Source organism: Dermacentor variabilis, chromosome 7 (genome assembly GCF_050947875.1).
Source record: "Dermacentor variabilis isolate Ectoservices chromosome 7, ASM5094787v1, whole genome shotgun sequence".
Classification (NCBI taxonomy): domain Eukaryota; kingdom Metazoa; phylum Arthropoda; class Arachnida; order Ixodida; family Ixodidae; genus Dermacentor; species Dermacentor variabilis.
Window position 1 is genome coordinate 83,397,287 of NC_134574.1, and position 21,954 is coordinate 83,419,240.

At 44.1% G+C, this 21,954-nt stretch overlaps 1 protein-coding gene across 1 annotated transcript in view; it reads right to left on the bottom strand.

The window, feature by feature from the left end:
- Positions 1 to 394: 394 nt before the first annotated feature.
- LOC142587580 (uncharacterized) overlaps positions 395 to 21,954 on the bottom strand; it is a 133,678-nt gene continuing 112,118 nt past the window's right edge. Inside the window, exons 8-12 of the mRNA XM_075698694.1 lie at positions 11,674 to 11,810; positions 11,556 to 11,614; positions 9,043 to 9,129; positions 1,018 to 1,050; positions 395 to 599 (exon numbers count right to left, since the gene is read on the bottom strand). Of these exons, the coding sequence (XP_075554809.1) occupies positions 460 to 599; positions 1,018 to 1,050; positions 9,043 to 9,129; positions 11,556 to 11,614; positions 11,674 to 11,810 (456 nt within the window). The 3' untranslated portion in view covers positions 395 to 459. The remainder of the gene's footprint in view (positions 600 to 1,017; positions 1,051 to 9,042; positions 9,130 to 11,555; positions 11,615 to 11,673; positions 11,811 to 21,954) is intronic.

The following is a 21,954-nucleotide window of genomic DNA, read 5'->3' on the forward strand; positions in this document are numbered from 1 at the left end:
GGTAGTGCAATTGGTAAGATCATCTGATGTGTAATGCGAAGGATTTGGAATTGTTCCCCACCTGCGCCAAGTTGTCCTTTCATCCACACTCGTTTTCATTTATTGATCATTGGTTTAAATGAAATAATAAGTACCAGTATTTCCCCTGAGTTGTCACTGGTGTCTTTCTGTGTTGGCTTCTGAAAATATGATTTATATATTCGGCAACATAGATAATGCAACCTAATTAAAATTTTAGCACAAAGCGCGCGTAATCGGAACTAAATTACAGTTACTGGCAGTGTTCCACTGGTCCTACATATACCCACAAAACAATAACTAAAAACTGCGAGAAGCGCCCATTGCTGTTTGCACAAATGCGCTGTTTAGGAGAATCGCGAGAACGAAACGCTTCACATGTAAAGGGTTTGATAATTCATTTTATTCCCGAAGTTAAAAGGTCGCTTTGTGTTCGTTATTTTAGATAATCTGTTGACAGGTTGAATTGTACAAACTTTTCCATGTGTTCTGTCCTAGGACACCCTTCTTCATCAAATTCAGGCATTGCTCCGGGATATTTTCGACTGTTGAATTCAATACGCGCAGCTCATACCACGGGCCTAGAAACATGAACAAAACACTCTAAAGAAGTAGAATAGAGGACATCGGAACTAAGTTCCCATTTCGAATTTTTAATGAACATTTTATAGACTAATATTACCTACATATCCAGCTGAAAAGAGGTATAATTTTTCATTTTAATATCGAAGAAGAAGCACTAAAACAACTGCGGCAGAATGGATCAGGATGTGAAGTCATTACAACCACATGTTGCTTTTATTCCTCTAAGCCATCCTTTTAGCCATTCCTCTACGAAAAAAAAACTTTATTTTATCTCACACAATTAATATTTTACAAAAATGACTTTGCCTTGGAGGTTTAAGAGAAATTATTTTCATGAATATTTATTGAATTTTCCATTGCCAATACGCGAAGGAAATGTTTGAATAAAAATGTGAATACAAATGGAATACTTACGGGAAGATTGCTTTGATCCTGAATGTACTGAAGCTAATAAAAATATCACAGTATAAGTAAATGGGAATACCTAATAAATAAAAGCAAACTTAAACCAGTGAAACATATGACGACAAAGCATAATACATCCTTGCTCTATTATAGTACAGATGCTTCAAGAAAAATTGAGATGTCTTAACATTAAACCTACTAGCTCCCTCCTTAGGCACCTTCAGGCTATCTGACTTTGTTCGAACGATCTTTCCGATTATGTCGTAAGTATGACGTAAAAAAGAATAACGTAGGTCCTAGAAAAACTGCGCGGAAAATATACTACTATGTGCACTATTGTAACTATTAAAATCAGGCAATTTTTCATTTAATCTCCCAATGAAGACTAGCTACCAAACGCTAGCAGCAGTGAATAATGCAAAAAAAAATGAAAGAGGAAGAGATCATTATGCGCAAATTCCCGCGTAACATGCCCGGCAGAGAGTAATTTTTTTTATATAAAAATCGCTTTGGTTCCAGGGAAGCTAGGCTGATGGTAATAGGCAAACAAATGCATTCTCCTTATCTTCAGGAAATGTGATTCCTTTGGAGAAAGAAAAGAGCTCCAATTCACGCTTCAACATGGCTGGACAGTGAAGCCATACACGAGGACCCAGAACGATTACTCATTGCGATGTAGCTTGAAATTAACCACATGGCGACAATCCCTTCAATTTTACCGAATTGTTAGCCATAACGTTCAAATGGCCTGCGAATTGCCCTGGGGTGCTACTTCCTGCACGTACAAAGTGTACACAAAAAAGAAGAGAAATGCACTTAACAACAGTTTCTCCGGGCCTCGTTTGTAAGCGTTTCTTGCGTGTCCTCACGATACGTAGATTTCTCATAGAACCATCACAACACAAATCAGCTGCTAGGCAAGTTCTCCTGGTACATACGAAAGTGTGTTTACGTCACCCCTTGCTACGTATCTTATAGTTGCCGCTTCTCCGCAACTGCAGCTTATGAAACCGTAATATTTACGGGGAAAGGCTTGCGGCGAGCTTTCCGGTTCTTTTTGTTCCTCAGCATCGCTGGCGCTGCCGCGGATGCGCAGAGGCAACCGCCATCTGATGGTACTGCAAGGAACTCTGCGGCACAAGTGGCGTGCGCCTCCTGAGTGTTCACCAACAGACACGAAAGAACCATTGGGAGGTGGAGATATTTGCAGAACCCATCACGCGCATCTGCTGATGACTGAGAATCGTCACGTGTTTAGTATTGAATCAATGTAACGACTCAACCTATCGCAACTAACGAAACAAGCTTTTTATAGGGCGTGTGCTGCAGCGGGACTCGACTTTCGAGATTCCTTGAGAGGCAGCTGTAGCTCCGGCTGTACTATCTAAATACATGTAAAAGGAGAATTCGTTTTTCTCGCCAACTACAACAAAAAATTTGATGAGGTTTGTTGCATTTAAAAGAATAACTGAAAAATAGTGACTGTGTGATGCAAATTTTTGATTTAGGTCATAATTTTTTATCGAAAATTGGCAAAATCAAAAGTTTTCATAAAACGAAAATATGAAGTTTACAGTTCTGTAGCTCAGCAAGCAAAAATTGTATCACAATTCTGTGAATTACATGTGATAGTTCATAAAAAGTGGACAGAATTGATATGGTATCCATGAATCTTAACAAATTCAGCAATATGGAAATACAGCTTTTGCAGAACCTTTCTTCACAACCTAAAAACTTCATGTATTATACGAAAAAAGACATACCAAGTTTGTGCGGCTTCAAAGATCTAGTAGATGTCGTTTACAGAACCGAGATATCTGTTCTTGATGCAGAGCTCTTAATTTGTAAACTTCGTGCTTCTATTTCTTTGTTCAAACTATCGCACGCGTGAATATCGTTTTAACAAAATTGAAGCTCTAAATCAGAATTCAGCTTGAAACGGAAATAAGAATTTAACTTTATCTGTCAAATGCAACAAATTTTATTAGAATAGGTCCAGGTGTTGTCTCAGAAAAACGTTTTTGCGTTTTACATGTAGTTGAATAGGCCGCGTCGTAGTTGGGTCAGGGCTAAAGCTCCTTCTTCGGAACAATCGGCGCTACGCGGCGCTGCCCCCGGAATACCGGCGCCTGGTCTCCGAAATGCATAGCCCGCCAGTGCATGCGAATGTGTTAGAAACAAGTCATGCGGCAGTCGGCCTACAATCTCGCGCTTCTTTCTGGGCATCTGGCGCAATATAGTAGCTCTACCGATAAGCCCACGCATGACCTTCGAGAAAAGTAGGGTGGGGCGCACTGGTATGTGCGAACACTGAGAATTGTTCCCTCGCTCGGCGCACATCCAGCGGCGCATAATCACTGGCCCAAGTTGGCGATAAGTTTGTTGAAGCGTGGGACATTCTTAGTGTGTTCATGGCAAGCTCGAAAAATATTGGCGTGAACGGCGTTCTTTGAAAATCATCACCTATCCAGTGCCATTGTGGCGCCCCCTGCTAAAGCTTCGGGCTGCTCTCCTCGCAAATCTCGTCTCAACCAGTTGGATTCAGCCCAGAATCCGAGAAATTTAAAGGATATTTTTGTCCTCGTAGAATGTCACATTGCCAGTAGCACATAACTATTTACGCAACTTGGGTTTAAAGACGCTCATTGAGGAGCGGTACACACGTATTGGAGCACTTCCCAGTGAAATTTGCATCCTAGAGGTTGAAGTCTAGCACAGAGGAAGTGGCCCATAACCAGTGCCTCAATTTGGGGTCAAAGAGGTTCACTGAACAGAAGGTACCTGCCCATCCCACATTTACAGGGACCTATGCTGCATAAACAAGGTTCGTTGAAGATGCGCATATTTCTGCACATTGCACGTAATCAGTGACCCAAGTTTGTCGAAACGCGGGCTTCGAACCCAGTTCCCTTAGCAAACACTACTTACATTTGTTCGAAGAATTGCCATTGCATGAATATTTGTGAGAGCAGTATAGAAGGACAGTGCATGGCCCAAGATCAAAGTTGGAGCGCGAAGGAACGAAATCAGAGAATTCAATAGTTTCTTGACAAGCAACTTCAGAAACACAAAACAACAACAAAACAAGCCTGTCAGGATATAAGAAAACGTGCTGAAGGAATAAAATAGATTGTAGCCTTGTATGGCATGGTAACATCACAACAAAACTTACAGCGAATAGGTCCCTTTCGAGCAGGAGCAATGCAAAAACTTGTTTCGTGTAGGTAAATCACATATTGCAAACGCCACACCTATAGGACCATCCCGCTAAAGCATTTGCTGGCATTTCACGTATTTGGACACTTAGTGAATAAACTTTACTATCGCGGTAATTCACCCACAGAGATATAACTTCATTATAATTTTGCCATTACGTCCTCCTTATTTCCCTAATTATATTCTTCGGGCAGTTTACAGTTTCGCCAGGTTCCTAGGCTAAATTCTGCTGTGTTCCCAAATACGCTTTCAACGCTCCATTGCATCATAGCGTCCTTTGTTCATTCATAGCAGCTTTTGTTAAACGGATAAAAAAAATGTGATATTTTATTCCATTGAGGACCCTGTGGAAATATAGTACGAACGCCGTATAACGTAAAAACAAGAGATACAGTAATAATTTGCGACTTTCTTTATCAGATCACAAGCCTTAGAGTTCCATCACACATTTCATTTCCATATTAGTTCCTTGAAACCCCTTGCGGTGCACAACCTAAATAGTGTGAGTACAAAAAAATAAATTCAAGGTAGCTCCTAACACTAGTTACAAAGCACTTGCTATTTCTTCCGTAACGGGAGATGAAGAAGAGGTGACAGCTATGTTGTGGGAAAGGACATTGCAGTCTCCTGCTATGCGAGGAAGAAATGATGACGAAAAGTCAGCAGTTTGTGCACGTGTGCGAACATTTAGTGACTGACCCATACCTGAAGGTAGTCATCTATGATTTACATGGCATAATGTACTGGTACAGAACTTATAAAATAATGATAAACTCAATATACTGGGCCGATACATTATGTAAAAGTTCGATTCCGCTTTTATGATGTCACGTTGATGGCTTACAAATATGTTGAACGAATTATTCTTGCGTCCCAAATTTTTATGAACACTAGTTTGTTGGTGAGTAAAACCTGGTAAGATGTCATATGGGTGATGTAAATTCGAGTGTCGGCTTGAACAGTGCCTTTCATGCCAAAAAGTTCAAATATTCGGGAGCACATCGAATGTCATGTTTTTGAATTGATAAAGTTTTATTTTTAGATGTGATGTTAGGTACATGCGAGCTCAAGTTCAGGTCATAAGTGATATTAACGCCAGGATACGAGATTGCGTATACAGTGTCAAAGGCCATGTTAGGAATGGTCTAAAGAGTAGGAGTGATTTCACTACGGGAGAGTGACGTTTTTCGAAACACCTTTGTATGAATTATGACCATTAACCAGCAATCACACTTGTATTTTTTGCCGTTTGGGTATTTCTCCAACTAAATGGGATCATCAATCTTAATGAAAGAATGATAGATAAGGCAGCCCACAACAAACATTTCAGCCTGACAAGTAACATGCAATCGTAAGTCGCAATAACAGAAGCGTGGCAGTTTGGGCGAGTTGGTATATCATGACTTTTTTCTCTCTCTGAGCCACCCTACAAGCCTAAAAAACGCAATAACAGACTCGGGGAACGCCAGATCTTTCGGGGATAGAGTTCGAAATAGTGATTTGGATACTGACGATCTCATAGCCAGTGTGCAAATTCGACTGAGAAACATTTATTATTGGGCATTGACAGCTACTTTATCAAACGCCTCTCAAAAATAAAGGCAATATGCGCTTCAGTGCTATCTTAAAGGCATGAGTGTGTCATGAAGAAATTCAGCTAATTCACTATCATAAGACAAACATTTGCGGAAACCGTGCTGTGATCTACTAAAAATTGTTTGCTTTCCAAAAAACAGCTCATTACATGCGAGTATCTTCCATGTTCCATGTTTTTTGTGAGGGACGATTGTTATGGAAGTGGAATTATAGTTTGAGGATGAATCACGGTTGTATTATTTGCAGACTTGAACAACCTTGTTCAATTTCCTGAAGTCCACTAGAATGCGTGATTATATACAGCGAGTGAGAACTGCATCGTGTGATACGCCGTATAGGTACGCTTTGCCTTTTTAGAAAAGTTTTCGGGTGATTTCATCGACGCCGTCTATGCCGATACTTTGAGGTGGATGTACCTCCTTTAAACTGCCTGAATAAGCTTGCAGAATGATCAAGCATATGAGAAAGAGTAGAATATAAATGCTGTGTTCTTGGCATGCCCACGGGCATGCCAAGAATTTAAGTAGCATGGCTGCTACTTAAATTTCATAGTTAAGGGTCTCGTCCTTGTACGGTGCACCCTACAGTGGTGACCCGAAGATTATCGATCAATGTTCCTATTATATATTTTGTTATATATTCTTCACGAGATCGACAACACGGTAGAACAGCGCACAGTGTGATTATTCACGCGCGATTCCTCGGTAAAAAACACAAAAGTCAACTGTCAAGATCAAACAAGGTTTCATCATCAATGGAAATTCTGATATCTGGCGGTGACTGGGGGGAGATTGCATGCGAGAATGTTTTTCTTTGTTTTATCGGTCAGCATGCAAGGTAAGTCTAAATAAAATATTGTGTGCTTCTGAGAGCTGCCAAGTGAGGGCCCATTCTACTTTGTAGTATATTTGGGTTCGGCCTTTCTATTTGGGTTGAGCGTTTATAGTATATTTAGGTTGAGGCATTTGTTGAGCCACGTATGAAGTTAGAGAAGCGTAGAGCGAAATTGGTTTTTAAGAAGATACAGGAACATGGATCAACATGAATGGGCCGCTAAATTGCACAGGTATCTGTACCCAAAAAGCATGGGCACCAAATGGAGGAAGCTGTCAAGAAAGTTGGCTACCAAGTAGAGGATAAATGAAAGTGCAGATAGAAAACCAGGAGTAATTTTAACGAAACTGGGAGAAACAAAGACAGCAAATTGAACGCAGAAAATGAAAACCAAAAGGATAATGGAGATTTACAAATATCAGAAAAAGAATTTAGAAAGAAAAACTACGATTACACGAAGGAACTTCTTTGTCTTTTGAGACTGTAGCTGGTTTCCTAAGCATAAAACATACCGCAGCAAATATTTGCGATTGCATGAGGCATGTGTATGTAGCAGTAAAAATCCGGAGACTACTCAAGATATCCTAGTGGAATCGAAAGGGGTTCAACCAGCGAAACGAGTGCATTACGTACAACTTTCAGAAGCCCTTGAATTTCAAGTATACGGAAGTAGCAGCCGGTCAGCACTTTAGATAATCAAGATAAAATTTCGAGTACTGGTGGAATATAAACAGGGAAGGGACTGATAGGGCCGGACCTATTACAGGCATAAGCAGCGGTACACGGTACAAAGAGCAGATTAAGAATAATAATACAAGAATGCCAGAAGAAAAAGCATCGATAGCATCCCAGAGTAGCTCAGGCATGGTGGGTGGCTACTTGTCCCCGCCCTATTTCAAAGGGGATGCCAGTAAATCATCACCGTCATCATTTCCCTGGAGCCAGAGCTTCACGATAGCTTAGCGCAGCGGAGCACACATTTGTTTTCCTTATCTGGATTTGTATGTGCATTTATTTGTAAAGCATAGGACATTGGGGATTAGCACGACGTGATACCTCTGCTTCGGGGTCATTTATTTTGTCTCTGAAAACAACAAGTTTTCATGCATTGCGCGATTATAGTCAGATTCAAAAGAATGGTAGAATGTAACTGATTTATTCTTGATCAAGCCATAATTTTCTTATCTGAGATATATGTTGTTTGAGAAAAAGCAAAACAACGTAAATTTTTTTATGGTTGCCTACTTCCCGTAGGTAGCTAACAGAAGGCACATCATTCGGATGCTGTTTAGCATCAAATCTAGGTCGAAACCACTTTTTAAAGTTAAACGCCTTGACTTGGTTATCATCTGTGAAACGTTGGATTTAAGCAGACATCAAAGAACTCTGTAGTTTCTGTATGACTCATACCAACGGAGGAAAAAAATTCACCAGTCAGCATGTAAATTTTGTGACACAAAAGCTAAATGAATGCATTGTTCAACTTGTTTCGTATTGCTTCCAATGTGTCGTTAAGACCGCGAGGAAAATTATGGTTATTGCTACGGGTGGGGACGATAGCAGGTGCCTAGTAGGTGCGGTTTTGTACAGAACATGAGCCATAGAGTTTCGAGGTTAGTAGGCACTCGAACTACAGAGCGCTGTAGCTGCTTTTTTTTTCTCACTACAGTAGGAATGCATGTCTATAGGAAAGATGTCAATGTTCGGCAGATCGCCCAAGGCTTCACAATACGCGATGTCACTGCTAAGCAATTTTTTGGTTAGAAAAAGGCTGTCAGAGCACCCTAAAGATACTGGGTTTGATAGCTGCTCACGCTTCGGAAGAAAGCTTCGTATATGACGTAAAAAGAACTGAGATGAAATAAATGGTTGAATAACTCGTGCACTGTGCCGCGATTGTTGTTGTTACTATAGCGGTTACTGTGATAGTTGTTCGTGGATTTCGTTCATTTGGCAAAATCACAGTGTTTTAATCCGATGAACAATGTTTCAAAACGAACAAGAAAAAGCAACACACTTCTTGTCAATACGCCGACATGTTTACGCAAGCTTTGCAGATATTTAGAAAAATTTTCGGCTGTGCTCTAAGTAGTACGTTAAAACTTGCGGACATTTCAGAGTCTATCATTTCACAGAACTATCACGTCGTATTTAAGTTTTGTTCAAATGGCGTTCATATACAATAAATTAAAACGAGCATGTTGTTACTGACAAAGTATGGTTAAAAGGAAGTCTTGACCTATTTTGAGATCTTTTCCCAGCTTTGCTTACAGCGATCATTATATGTTGCTTCAAGAAGAATACACTTTAAAATGTAGCTTAACGGTAAACACATTTCTATGATTCTGCGCCCATATTTTAATAAATAGCCACTATCCCCATACTCACGCCCAAATGGTAATTTCACAAAGAAAACGCCACACTTGTTGTAATCATCGACAGATATGAGTTGCTCCTCCGAAGTTATCATGGTGCCTGTAAAAATTACAAAAGAAAACACAATACAATAAAATAATCACGTATATATTGCATACCACTATTCTGCAGCCATGCTAATTACAGAGCAAACAGCAATAACAGACATGGCAACTCATGATGACAAAATGATAGAAAAAAGATCACGTCAGGTAAGCCATTTATATTATGTGGAAGTTGTTTGGGTGTTGCTTATATAGACAGAGTGATTAAAAATACTGGAAGTCTCCCACTGAAGGCAAATGTTTCGTAGCAAGATCAACAAAAGAATTTGCCAGGTGCTAGAAGTGGTCAGTGCACAGAAGACAGCGCTAATTCGCGATCGCTCATACATTCATTTGTCCTGCCGCGAACCTAAAATAACCTGAGAGAGATGAATAAGGCCAACCCACATCTGTGTTTTTGTAAGAGAATCGAACACTGCTATATTAGCTGGCTTCTCTAAAGAATCGAAATAAATAAGAAATTACACCAGGTCTCATGTTTTGATAGCTATCGACGGTATTACAAATAGCAGTCGAGCAATATAGCGAGAGCGCATATTCCTAAAGTGACGTTTATTTGACACATGTAGTGGTAATTCTGAGACATTAGTTGCTTCGGCCTATTGCCACATACTACCTAGCCGACCCACTTTGGTTTGGTGCTTTCTTACCGAGGTTACCCACTAGTATGGAGGCATGATGACCACTTTATGACGCCGACGAAGGGACAATGGAATAACGAAAAATGATATGGATCGAACGTGGAAGGATTATAACAACGACAGCATCACGAATATGAGGTCGATGTTATTTGCGCACCACTTGAAACGAGGACAGGGGAACTACAGACGCGAGCGCAAAAGTCCATCTGGTTTTGATAGTAGCAAATCAAGTGCTTTATAGACATGCATGAATGAGACGTTACGTGAAAGACGTAATAACACATGCAAGTGCAATCAAAAAGAAAGACTTGAGCACGTCGATTAGCAATAGCGGGATAAATTCTAAATAACGCATGTGCTACCCAAGGCAAGCATATCGATGGCCTGCACATCTATCGCTCCGCTTTCGAAAAACCAGTGCAGCTAACCAGTTGAAAGTTTGCGCTTGTGTCTCTCATTCCCTGTACTCGTTCTAGGTGGTGCGCAAATGACATTGATCAAATAATTGTAACCTACTAGACCAAACCAGCACCCTTCTAATAAAATGAGATGTCTATATTGAGATTACGAGGAGAGCCTAACGACGGCAACTGGACTTCGACGACATGAATATAATGGGAGCATGGACGGTATGAGAACATCCAAACGAAGACGTGCAAATGACGTCGCTGGCATGACCAAGACAGTATTACGACGGTATGATAACGGATGCATGATAGCATTTGTGTGATGACGACGTCATGACTAGGACTGCATGACAACGGCGGTAAATACACGATTGAATTATGATATCATGATAAAGATAGAATGACGAACAAGAAAAGACGTCGATTGATCGACTAAGGTGTAAGAAGACGACAGCATGAAGACACTGAGATGACGACAGTGAAGTGGTGACGACAGTATAACGAGAATGTGACGACTATCGAGTGATCACAACGGTATGCTTACGACGTCTTGAGGACAGTCGGATATCCAAGTTACAATAATGATCATGGAATGACCGCGAAGGCAGCGCCACAACGGCATGATGATAGATGCATGACGACGACTGTTTACGACCACACAGTGAGGATTATAGCATAACAACCGCTTGAGGGAAATGGGAGGACGACGAGTGTATGATGAAAAGGGCGTGCAAATAACTGCATCACAAAACTGAAGACCATGGCGCGATGACATCAGCCTAACGAGAATCAGCTGACGAGGATCGAGTGGTGATAATGGCACGACTATGAGGGTATCCCGACGACTGCCTGTAAATAAAGGTGTGCTAGAGAATTGATTATGACAAATGTGGAAAAATCACGATTTCATGACGGCCTTACGATTAAAATACAATGAAGAAAGATTTAGGGCGAAAAAACATAGAAAGGGGTGTGACGACAACGGAATCAGGGTAAATTAGTGATGACAATGCCGAAATCACAGCGTGAAGAAAATCGCCTGAGGACGATGGCCCGACGACTGCAGCAAAAAAAGAGCGGGAGGAAACACCTCGAAGGACGCAGATGCAACGACCACAACGGCACCACCACGCCGAACACATAGTTAATGACCAGAGATTAGAGAACATGGACCACTAGGTTAGAGCAGCTGTGACGACGACATCAAGATATATATATATATATATATATATATATATATATATATCTTGATGTCGTCGTCACAGCTGCTCTGTAATCTATATTTGATCTTTCTATGTTTGAAGCGTACAGTCTGTAAGGGAAACATGCTGTACTTTCTGAATGTAGTGGACAATAGAGGGTCTGCTACTTACCATGCCCATGAACAAGCATATTCTGAGGGACCAAATTTCCCTCCAAGGGGGTCACTGTTCTGTAGGAAGACCAGAGTTCAACGCAAAAGGTTGCTCAGCAAAACTACCGACAACTTACATGTTTTTCTCCAGATAATACATTCTATTAAAGTTCACATATGTCGCATTCGCGGCCGTAACAACGTCCACTCGGCATTTTGTGTTCGTTTCTTCAGTCGTATTCACAGCCCATACCAGGCTTCCGTTATAGTACAGCTGTAAAAAATCACGCACAAAGTAAACAGGGATGTCTACTTTTGAATTGTTAATCAGTAAAACGAAAAATCTGCCCTGTTTAATGAGGCGTTGCATGGAACCAGAAAAAGAAAGCAGTAACTTCTAGACGGAGAGAAAAATCTTATTAGGTAGCGTGAAAGGGACTTTGCTCTGTAAGACGTTTACAGTAATGCTACATAAAACGTCTTGTTTGACATGTTAAATTTACTTCTAACATTAAAGTACATAATTTTGTCACATGGTCTAAATATGCGCCAAGCGATTTAGAAAAACAAATCTGCGACGCACGCCAGGTGGAGGCAGATTCCTGGAAATAAGTGATGGCTGCAAACCCCCAAACATAATGGAACAGCTACGAAGGAAACCTATAATATGCCTGGGAAAGAGCGTTTAACGGCTGAAGAAAATTTCGTCCTGGTCGGAGGGAGTAGAGCGCAAAGGCCGGAGTAGAGGTCTCACACGCCGGGAAGACATCATGGCCGCGTCACGTTGACGCCTCCCTTGCAGGGGAAGGCTGATCGTTCTGCAGGCATTCCTGAAAAAGTTACTTCGCTCGCTCGCTCGCTCCTGATGGAAGAATGCGTTCATCTCGTAATTTTGAGGTACATAAGGATGGATTAGAACCACGTAAAGCTATGGTAAAAATGAAGCAAGAGAAGCTTAGGGAAAATTTGCTTCCCTTTATATGAAATGTACAAATTATGGTGGAAAGGTACATTACATATTAAGCCAACCTGCCGCAAGTTTCCCCCAAACCGATACCTTCCAAATATTATGTGTAGTGCTCCAACGGTCTGACACCGCTGTCCCCCATTCACTTTTGAGTATACCAATATATACAGGATATTTTATTAAATGAACCAAATTTTTAAAATTACAAAAATATAAATCACAGCAACATTGTAGTTAGCATTCGTGTGTACAGGTTGCCAGCCTCTAGATAGACAGAAATTTCCGCAAATACGTGTGTAATTAGGGAACTTACGGTAATTACGTTCTAATTAACAACTATAAATAGCTACATCAAATGAGTACTTTGGAGCCCGTCCTCGACACTATCTATCCAAACTATTAAACTTTTAACACCGGATTTCTTGTGGGAGCTACGCGAATAATTAATTCCCCTTGCCAGGCTCCTTGAAACCGAAACTGTCTGGAAAAAGAGCGTCTGTGTCTTCGATGTCATCCCCCTCCCCGCCTTTCGTGACGTCTCCGTACTCACCGCTGGTCCCGCTCGCGAGCAGCTTGTGTTATCTCCTTGCTGTGTGCGGCTTTGGCCTAACCCTTCAATGCCGGCTGTCCGCCAAATTTACTTCGACATTCCATCGGGCGCCACGTGTCCACTTCAACCGACGACATGCCGTTTCAAGGGCACAAGGAAATGACGAAGTAAATTCGAAGGTCCAGAGCAGAACAGCTGCAGCAAAAGGCGGTTTCATGAGCCGGCAGCTGCGCCCGTGCCGGATCGTGAATCATTAACAAGGATTCTAGCTGCATAGGCATGCGCTCATGCCACGCACGCAAACAATTAGTACCGTTTCGCTTTCGCGGGGGAGGGAAAGAGCAGTGAAGGGTTTCGTGCGCTGCGTTAGCTTCGTTGCCGTTTATTTCATTCTCGGAAAACGGATAGGGCGGCCAGGCGTTATCCATTCCCTCGAGGAAGCTGCAGCCTTGGACGAGCGCCGAAGAGAACTTGCCCGTAAAAGGGCTCGCCGTCGACACGCTGATTCAGCTACTAAAGCCGCCCGAGCTCAGGCAGTCTGACAGCAACGAGAACAAGATCGCAGATGAGGGAGCTGGAGGTCGATGCAGTCCGGCACCATAACCAGTGGTCTTCTTAACCATGACGGCGGTAGGGAGCACGCAGGAGAATTTTCTCATACCCCCATTTTCCTGAAAGGGAAGCATGATGTCTACCAAGTTGATATGTCCAAATGTCTTCAGTTTTCCAGGTTTTCCCTCAATGCCTTAGCAAAATTTCCTGGTTGACACAGAATTTTGTTTTATCTCAAGACGGACTGACACCATGTCCCCCGATGGTGTGACTTTCTTGTAAGCATGATAAAACACAAGAAATGACCTAATGCAGTTAGGTTTGTAAGGAGTACTGCTTATTATTCAAAAAGAAAACAGATGCAAGGTGTTAGTAAAACGAACAGCGAATAAAATAATTTTGGAAAAATTGCTGAGACGCATTGTCAACTGAGTTGAATATTCCCAAATACGGACACAAAGAATATACTTACATATCCAAATATTTCTGAATATGAGCTATTGCTATCAACTGACAGCAAGCTCGTTAGTATGATGCCCACACTTTGTCACAACTGAGATTCTCTCTTAAATGATGTAAGTTAACCTCAATTGACGGTCTACAAGTACGCTGTTGTACACGCACGAACACGGCTGTCACGAGCGCCAACTTCATGGCTGCATACGATAAGCAGACGAACAACCAACGCAGCACTAACACGTCTTGAGACGCCGTTTTCCGGTGGTTTTGATCGCGCCATATTGCGAAGACACCCGGTAGATGTGTGGCACATGGATAAACAATCTGCTTCAATGGCAAACGGAGCACGAGTTTATTTAGGTTTCCTTACGAGAAGAGCGATCCTGTCAGGAAAGATGCATTGATAAGCGACGGCCGGAGATCCCATCACAGCACCCCACTTGCGCTATTCTTCGCTCCTCGGAGAGCCGGTTCTCATCGTGCTGCTTGTGGGTGCTGAGTTGTCATATGCCAGCGCCGACAGGTTATTTCGACCGGCAAGCTTCGAGACGCCTTTAAACGCATCCGCATTTTACCGGAAATGTGGAAATCCCAAGTAGGACGAGGACAGACCGAGCTTGCGAAAGCGCAGTTCTGTCGCTCAGTTGCAGCTAACATGTAATATTTATGAGTTTTATAATGTGCTGTCGAAAGTGCCCCTCATTTGACAGAGCCCAGCACTACACAAATAAAGTGGACGAAACGCACCATGCGAGGGCAGTTGGTTTCACCGACGGGAATTGCGCAGCGACAACTGTGTGAGACAGTTCTCCTGGTTTGCTCTTTTCTGCTGACGGTGTACAGACATCCACATTTATTTTCATTTACATTCCTAATACATAGGCGTGCGTTACAGTTCACAATAAACTATGCGCTCAATGGATAGTAGAGGCTTCTGAGTAAACGGTAACCCCCGCCTCCAGCGAGCAAGGCCTGCGTCTTCATTGATGGCAGTTAGTGCATGCGGTCGAGGGAAGAGCACGGCGTTTGAGACGTTCCCTTATTTACTGTGCGTGACAAAGGGCCATCGTAATAAGGCATGCAGCTATGTGAAACTTTCGTTTGTTCCAGATAGCCCATATTAGTAAATTAAACGTTCCTAAGCGGAGCATCAGGCTGGTCCCGCTGACTGTGTCGGCAACCGCCAATCGCTCGAGCCGGTAGCTCTGATTCCTGGTTGTCGAAGCCGTAGCTGATTGCACTTACGTTAGAACCGCAGCTAGTCATAATGTGTTTATGTTCGTGCGCATTATAGCGTCCGAACAATTACGTCGTAGTTAGAGTTAGTTCTCTCTGTACTCTGTCGGCAGCAAAGAGAAAACCAGGCGAGCCGTCTTGCACGGAGGTCGCTGGGCGCGGCCATTCTGTGAAACCCAGTGTGGACAATTGCCGACATATCGGCCGTGTGTTTCGACGATGCTCATTGCTGAAGAAACGCATGTCGCTCGCACCGGTCGCGTGCTGCAGCATCAGCAGTCTCTGAATATAAGATATCTTTATCGTAATTTTCTTCCTTCGATGCCGAGCCTTGATGAGCATGGCAAGCAGCGGCAATTTCGGAAAGCAGATACTACCACACATGATCAGCATGAATGGTACGCTTGCAGAAGTCTGAGGTCCATGTCATGCACGTAAATTGGAACGGAGTGACGGCATCTTCAATTATTTTCGCGCAAGTGAAGAACACACGCGGCTGCCACGGAATAGGCCAGGCAGTGGTGGAGAAACGTAACTCGCTTTCTAACCACACACTCCCTCACGCAGAGCGCTGCAGCTTCGCCTGTTGGGTGACAGACGGCGCTCACCTCTTTGCCAACCATCAATGGTCCTAACATAATGTTAGCGCGCGCACGACGTATCGCGATTCACTGATTTACAGAGTTTATTTTGGTTTAGATGAGGGACACCTGCATCTCGGCGTCGTCTAAGACTTTGTGTTTTGAGCTCAAGCTCCTTCAAAGCGGCGGTACTTTTCCGTTATTGCTCATTCCTCAGTGCATACGTACTTTCTGTTCGCGTCGTTCTTAGACCGCACGTTCGCCCAATGAACCATTTGAAGCACCTTCTTGGTCAGTTTTACAATCAGCCTACGACTTTTCGGACTCCCTATGGGCCGCTAAAGCGTCCGAAAGAAATCGATGCATGCTTTTATAATGCCCTAAGGGCTCAAACCACCACAGGCACATCCCAAAGAGCTCCGAAAGTCTACCAGTGCATAAATTAGGCATATCGGTGCTTCTACTGGGACAGGAGATTACGGGGGAATACGTCTATAATTAAGGAATACATACTGTCCCATGGCAATTGCCCCTTCCCACGTTTATTATGATTCACCGCAATATTTTTTGCTTATGCTTCAGCGCTTAACATTCGTACAATGAGCAAAAGCAGACTTTTGGGAACCGACATTATCCAACGCATCATGCTTTCTGAGCGTCCAAACCAATCGCGAAGACCACATAGGCGGAGTCGGCGCCATTTCTGACAGAGACATGGCACCGAACGACAAGAAGCTTAACAGCGAACGTCGGAAAAGCTAGGGCTAGCGTGGCCGCGGTGTTGGCTGCGACTGCCTGCGGACCTGCGAGCGAGAGCGCCGGTTCAATGCGACCAGGTAATCAAAATGGCGCTGGTGCCGTCCTTCAATAATTACATTTCGCACCTGAGATCGTGGCAAAAAGTTTGGAAAATTCGATGGCTACAGGTTCTCTTTTCCGAAATTTCCGACGTTCTTAAGTATTGACTGTACAGGGTACGTGGTGATGCCGCGAAGCCGTCGGAAGTATCGCGTGTCCACATAGTCTGTCACTGACTGTTCCCTGGCAACTCCTCCAGCCGACACGCCGTGAAAGACGATCCATAAGATTGCTCTCTATTACTTGAGCCAGATTTACCGCAACTTTCAATCCGTTTGAATAAATGTGAAGCTAATTTTCCCTGATAGAAGCACGAATGCTCTTAGTTTTTGCTGAGTATTTCCAGACTATTCAAAATCCCGGAGAATTCCGTGTTTTCCCAATTTTTTCCGGTTGGTAGACACCCTGGGAAGGATTGTTTCCTCACGGTTCCGCCATATCCTCCTCCTCGCCTTTCCTCCTTATGGTTCCGCTGCACGTTCCCGCGCTTACCTCCTCGTGCTGTCTTCGCTATCGCGAGCTTTCATCCACCGCGGTGCTCCGTTTTCGCCCTTTCATCTTTTATTTTGCTGGTTTGCTTGGTTGCAAAGAGCGACAACACCGACGCGAAATGCAACAGGTGCCCAAGAGCTGCACTCTAAATGCAACTTGAGTAAAGAAATAAGAAATGTTTTGTTAAATCTACGAACTACCATTACTATCTGCTTTCTGATCAGCTTTTATTGCAGCTCCTGTAGACAGCCCTTACCATCAACAGTGAGGCAGGTGACAAAGAGGCGAGTGAGGGAGCAAAAATGCACAGAAAGGTGCTACCATCGATGGAATTGCCCGTGGCATCATCATCGCTCAGTGGGGACGACACAACTATCGTCGACCCTGACGAGGAAGTGGCTGATATGGCGGAAGTGGACAGCGACGGCTTCAAGGTGGTGAGTCATCGTAAGCAAAGAACGGTCGGAATCCCAGTGGTAGTTTTGCCAACAGAGAAAGGTGTTGATTTGAGAGAGTGGAACCCTATCAGGATCTTCGAAGCCATTAAAGTACTGCTGAGATCGGTGCCGATTCGCAGCCGCTTCACAGCGCAAGGTGCTCTTTATTTAGATATCGCAACGGAAGAGCAAGTTAACATTCTTCTCCGGTGCTCTCAGATTGGCGACATAAGAGTTAAAGCCCCGGTTGCCCCACTCCTACATGACTAACACATGTGTTATTAAGTGAGTACCAGTGTCGTATTCGGAAAGCGACCTTCTTGACTACTTGAAACCGCAAGGTGTTCTGCACGTGAAACGTCTGATGCGCCGGGTGGAGACTCAAGAAAAAGAATGGGCAGCGAAAACTACTAACTCTGTTGTGATAACGTGTGCTCCCGACACCGAGCGCCCCAAAGAATTGACCTCGGTTTTACCGAATATGCAGTCTAAGAATTCGTTGAACCTCCTCCGCGATGCTTTAGGTGCCAACGCTTTGGTAATGTACCCAAAGGTCGCATCAAAGGTAAACGTTGCAAACGTTGAGGTGGCGCCCACGATTACAAAGCCTGCAAGGCCGATTTTGCTTGCGCTAATTGTGGTGGTGACCATCCAGCGAGTTTCGGTTGCTGCCCCTTGCGTGTAAGCGCCTTGCACCGCCGAGTGTCCTTCATTAGTGGTCCCAAACCACAACCTACTGACAAGCCTATACCTGGAAGTTACGAGTTCCCGGCGTTAGATTCGGAAGTTGAGTTCCCTGCGTTAGAGTCGGAAGTTCGTAGCGTGGTAACAAGCAACGTCAGTGAGCGACCTGAGCGTAGCAAGACGGCAAAGTCCTCTGTGGGTGAGTCGGTTGTACGATCTGCTGCAGCAAAGAGTGTTCACAGATCACACGACCAGATCACAGCCAGACTCGACTACATGGAGGACATTCCCTCGCCTCAAAAAAGATGAAGAAACTAGCTGCAGTGGCAAAGAGCGGGTACCAGTCCGCAAATTTTGTTGAATTTGTGAGGCAGTGCCTACAGCAAAATAATGAGCAAAAAAATCAGGACCTGTCCAACCTTCTGCGAGTTTTGTTTTAAGTCCTTCGTTCATACCTTCAAGCGATGCAGACTGGCACCCTGAAGAACTTTCTACAGCTTGTTCTTTCCTCTGAGTCCATGATTGCCACCTTCGCAGCGACCTTTACCTTATAATATGGCTAGTCTTCCTCAACCTCGTGCAACTAAATATCACCGAAAAGTGCCGTTTATTATGCAATGGAACTGCGCAGGATTATAAGTGAATTAGCAGAACTTAAAATATTCCTGAAAGATACGTGTGTTCCAGTATTGGCCCATGGGAGGCTGGCCTACGAAGCGGGAGATCTTTGACTGGATATGTCGCCCATAAGAATTGCAGCATAAAGTCATTTCCCGCCGGAAGTGCCGCCCTTTACATACGAAGACAGATTCCTCACGTGGCTTTGAACATCACCGATCTTTGCAGAGGTAGTATTGAGGTAGCGGCTGTGAGAACACGGCTTGGCTTCCGAACTCTTTCCGTTGCATCCGTATACCTGTCTCCGCGGAAGAAGGTAGCAATGGACTTGATTCTCCAGCAGCTTTGTGACCGTTGCCCAGCGCCCCCGAATTATCTGCGGGGACTTCAACGCCCATCACTCTGTCTGGAGTTACAGGAACACAGATTCCCGCTGACGCAAACTTGTAGAAGTTATCGACAGTTTGGACCTGTGCGTGGCCATGACGGAAGTCCCACTTTCTTCCATCCTCCAGCCTCAGCCACATCTATAGACCTAACCTTGCATTACCCTGACGTCCGCGTGTAGTGGTAAAGTGCACCTGACCGCATGGGAAGTGATCAATATCCAATTTTAGTGTTTACTGCCGACTTCCATATGCCCGGCTCTAAAATTAGCCATGCTGATATTTGGGACAAATACAGGGAGCAACTTGCATGTGTTTCTGGTGATGTGAAAGACAAAATAATTTCTGTAAAGATGGCTGCTACCACAGAGGTCAAGTTGCCTAATCATTTTCCGACTCAGGATTTAAACCTCAGGAACCTTTGCGCAGCGCGCAGAAAGGCGGATCGACAACTGATGTGGAAGAAGGACGACAGATCCTTGAAGACGACCTTCAATAGGCTTAACTCTACCATTCGACGCCATACGAACAAGCTCTGTAGGTCACAGTAGGTGTCCTTCTGCGCTAGCTTGACGGTTTCTAATCGAAGATAAGACTTTGCCGAGTCATTGGCAGTCTTGCTGGTGATTCTCGTCCTAGTAAATCTATCGAAGTGCTTGCACTGCGCAAGCAGAAACCTCTCGTGCGCTTCGCAGAAGAATTTGCAGATGCATTTGTAAGTGCAAGTTCAGGAATTCATCCCTGCGCTCTGTCTGCAACATCTACATCTGTGATGGACGCCCCGTTTACACTTCGAGTGCTACAGACAGCACTGAGCAGCCAGCGGCGTCCATGTGCACCAGGTCCTGATGGCATCACCAACCAGTTTATGCAGAAACTACCTCTGGAACACCGGAAGATGCTCCTAAGTTCTCTCAATCGAGTGCGGGAGACTGGCGACGTTCTTCCTTCACGGAAGGTGGCTTGTGTTGTGCCAGTGCTGAAGCCCGGCAAAGAGATGACAGACTTGGCCTCGTATCGTCCTGTATCACTGACGTCGTGCGTGGCGAAGCTCAAGGAGAATCTGTCAAGTAAGCGTTTATCTTGGTGGCTCGAAGATAGAAGGGCTCTGCCAACATGCATTACTGGATTCCGAACAGGTTTAAGCGCGCAAGATAGCGTCTTGGACTTCATAAGCCATATTGAACATCATAGAGCTTTCGGGCTTTCAACACTAGTTATTTTCCTAGACGTATCAAATGCTTATGATAGCGTCCTTCAGAGCTCAATACTAAATAGTTTGCAGGCCACGGGTATCAGTGATCGTAAAATTCAAGTGCGTTTAGGAAGTACCACAAGCACCGAAAGGGCGCTATCGCGAGGTGTACCTCAGGGAAGTGCTCTTTCCCCAACGCTCTTTAACGTTGTAATGGCTGGTCTTCCCGCTGAAGTGCAAAAACATTGCAGGCATGTCCATATGTCGATATACACGGACGACATTTGTCTTTGGTTAACGGGATATCAACACAAGCGTTTAGCTCTGATAGCTCGAGAGGCATTACTTTTACTTCAAAATCACCTTCAAGGTGTTGGGTTCACTCTCTCGGTGGAAAAATCTGGCTTCATCACGTTTCCAGGTAAGGATGAAGGTATGTGCGGCTGAAAAGAGATCTTGAACGATCTTGCCTGCGAAAATTGAACCACAAGCGCTTTTTGGGCGTCATAATTGACTACCGCCTACAGTGGCGACAAGCTGTGGACTCGGTTGTGACATCGATATCTTTGCGTCTCAATGTGACCCGCAGCGTTCCAAGTGAGCAATGGGGAAATCACCCTTCTTCTGTGATCAGGTTGCACGATGCACTAGTGACGAGTCGAATAATGTATCAGCTCCCTTTAATTTCCCCCTCGATATCCCAGCTGGAACGACTTGAGGTTCTGCACAGAAAGGGCCTAATAAAGGCTCTTGGCGTTCCGCAGACGGCTCCTAACAATGCAGTAATTTATGAATCTCTATCGAGACCTTTTGCCTAGTCGCTTCACGACGGTTATTGATGTAAATTGGCCGCCTCAAACAGACGGCAGCCGGCCGAGCCCTTCCACAGCGTCTTCAAAAGACATCTGAGTCCCGAGCGTACTTGGTACTAAATACTCTTGGTTACCTGGGGATTGACGCTAGAGGTCGAACTAAGAGGTTTGAACCACCTTGGTCATTCGCGAGCCTCAATTGTGCGTTGGCAATTCCTCACGCACGCGCTATGCGGAGTTCTCCTCTAGCGGCAACGCGTTCGCTAGCACTGGAACATCTTGAGACTGAATATGCACGTCATCTTCAAATCTTTACTAATGGCTCTGTGGACAACGTCAAAGGATCTAGTGCAGCTGCTTTTCACATTCCCTCTGTGAAGTATGATTGGTCTGTTCGCTTCACTGAAGTCGTGTCCTCCACAACGGCCAAAAGCGCTGCCATTGAGACAGCTCTAAAGAAACTATGGTCTTGTACGCCTCAACCTGTTGTCATTCTTACAGATTCAAAATCTGCCCTTCAAAGGTTAGACCACGGGTTCCCTACTGATGCCCTATGTCTTAGCTCCCTACACTCGGTGCACAATCTCCATG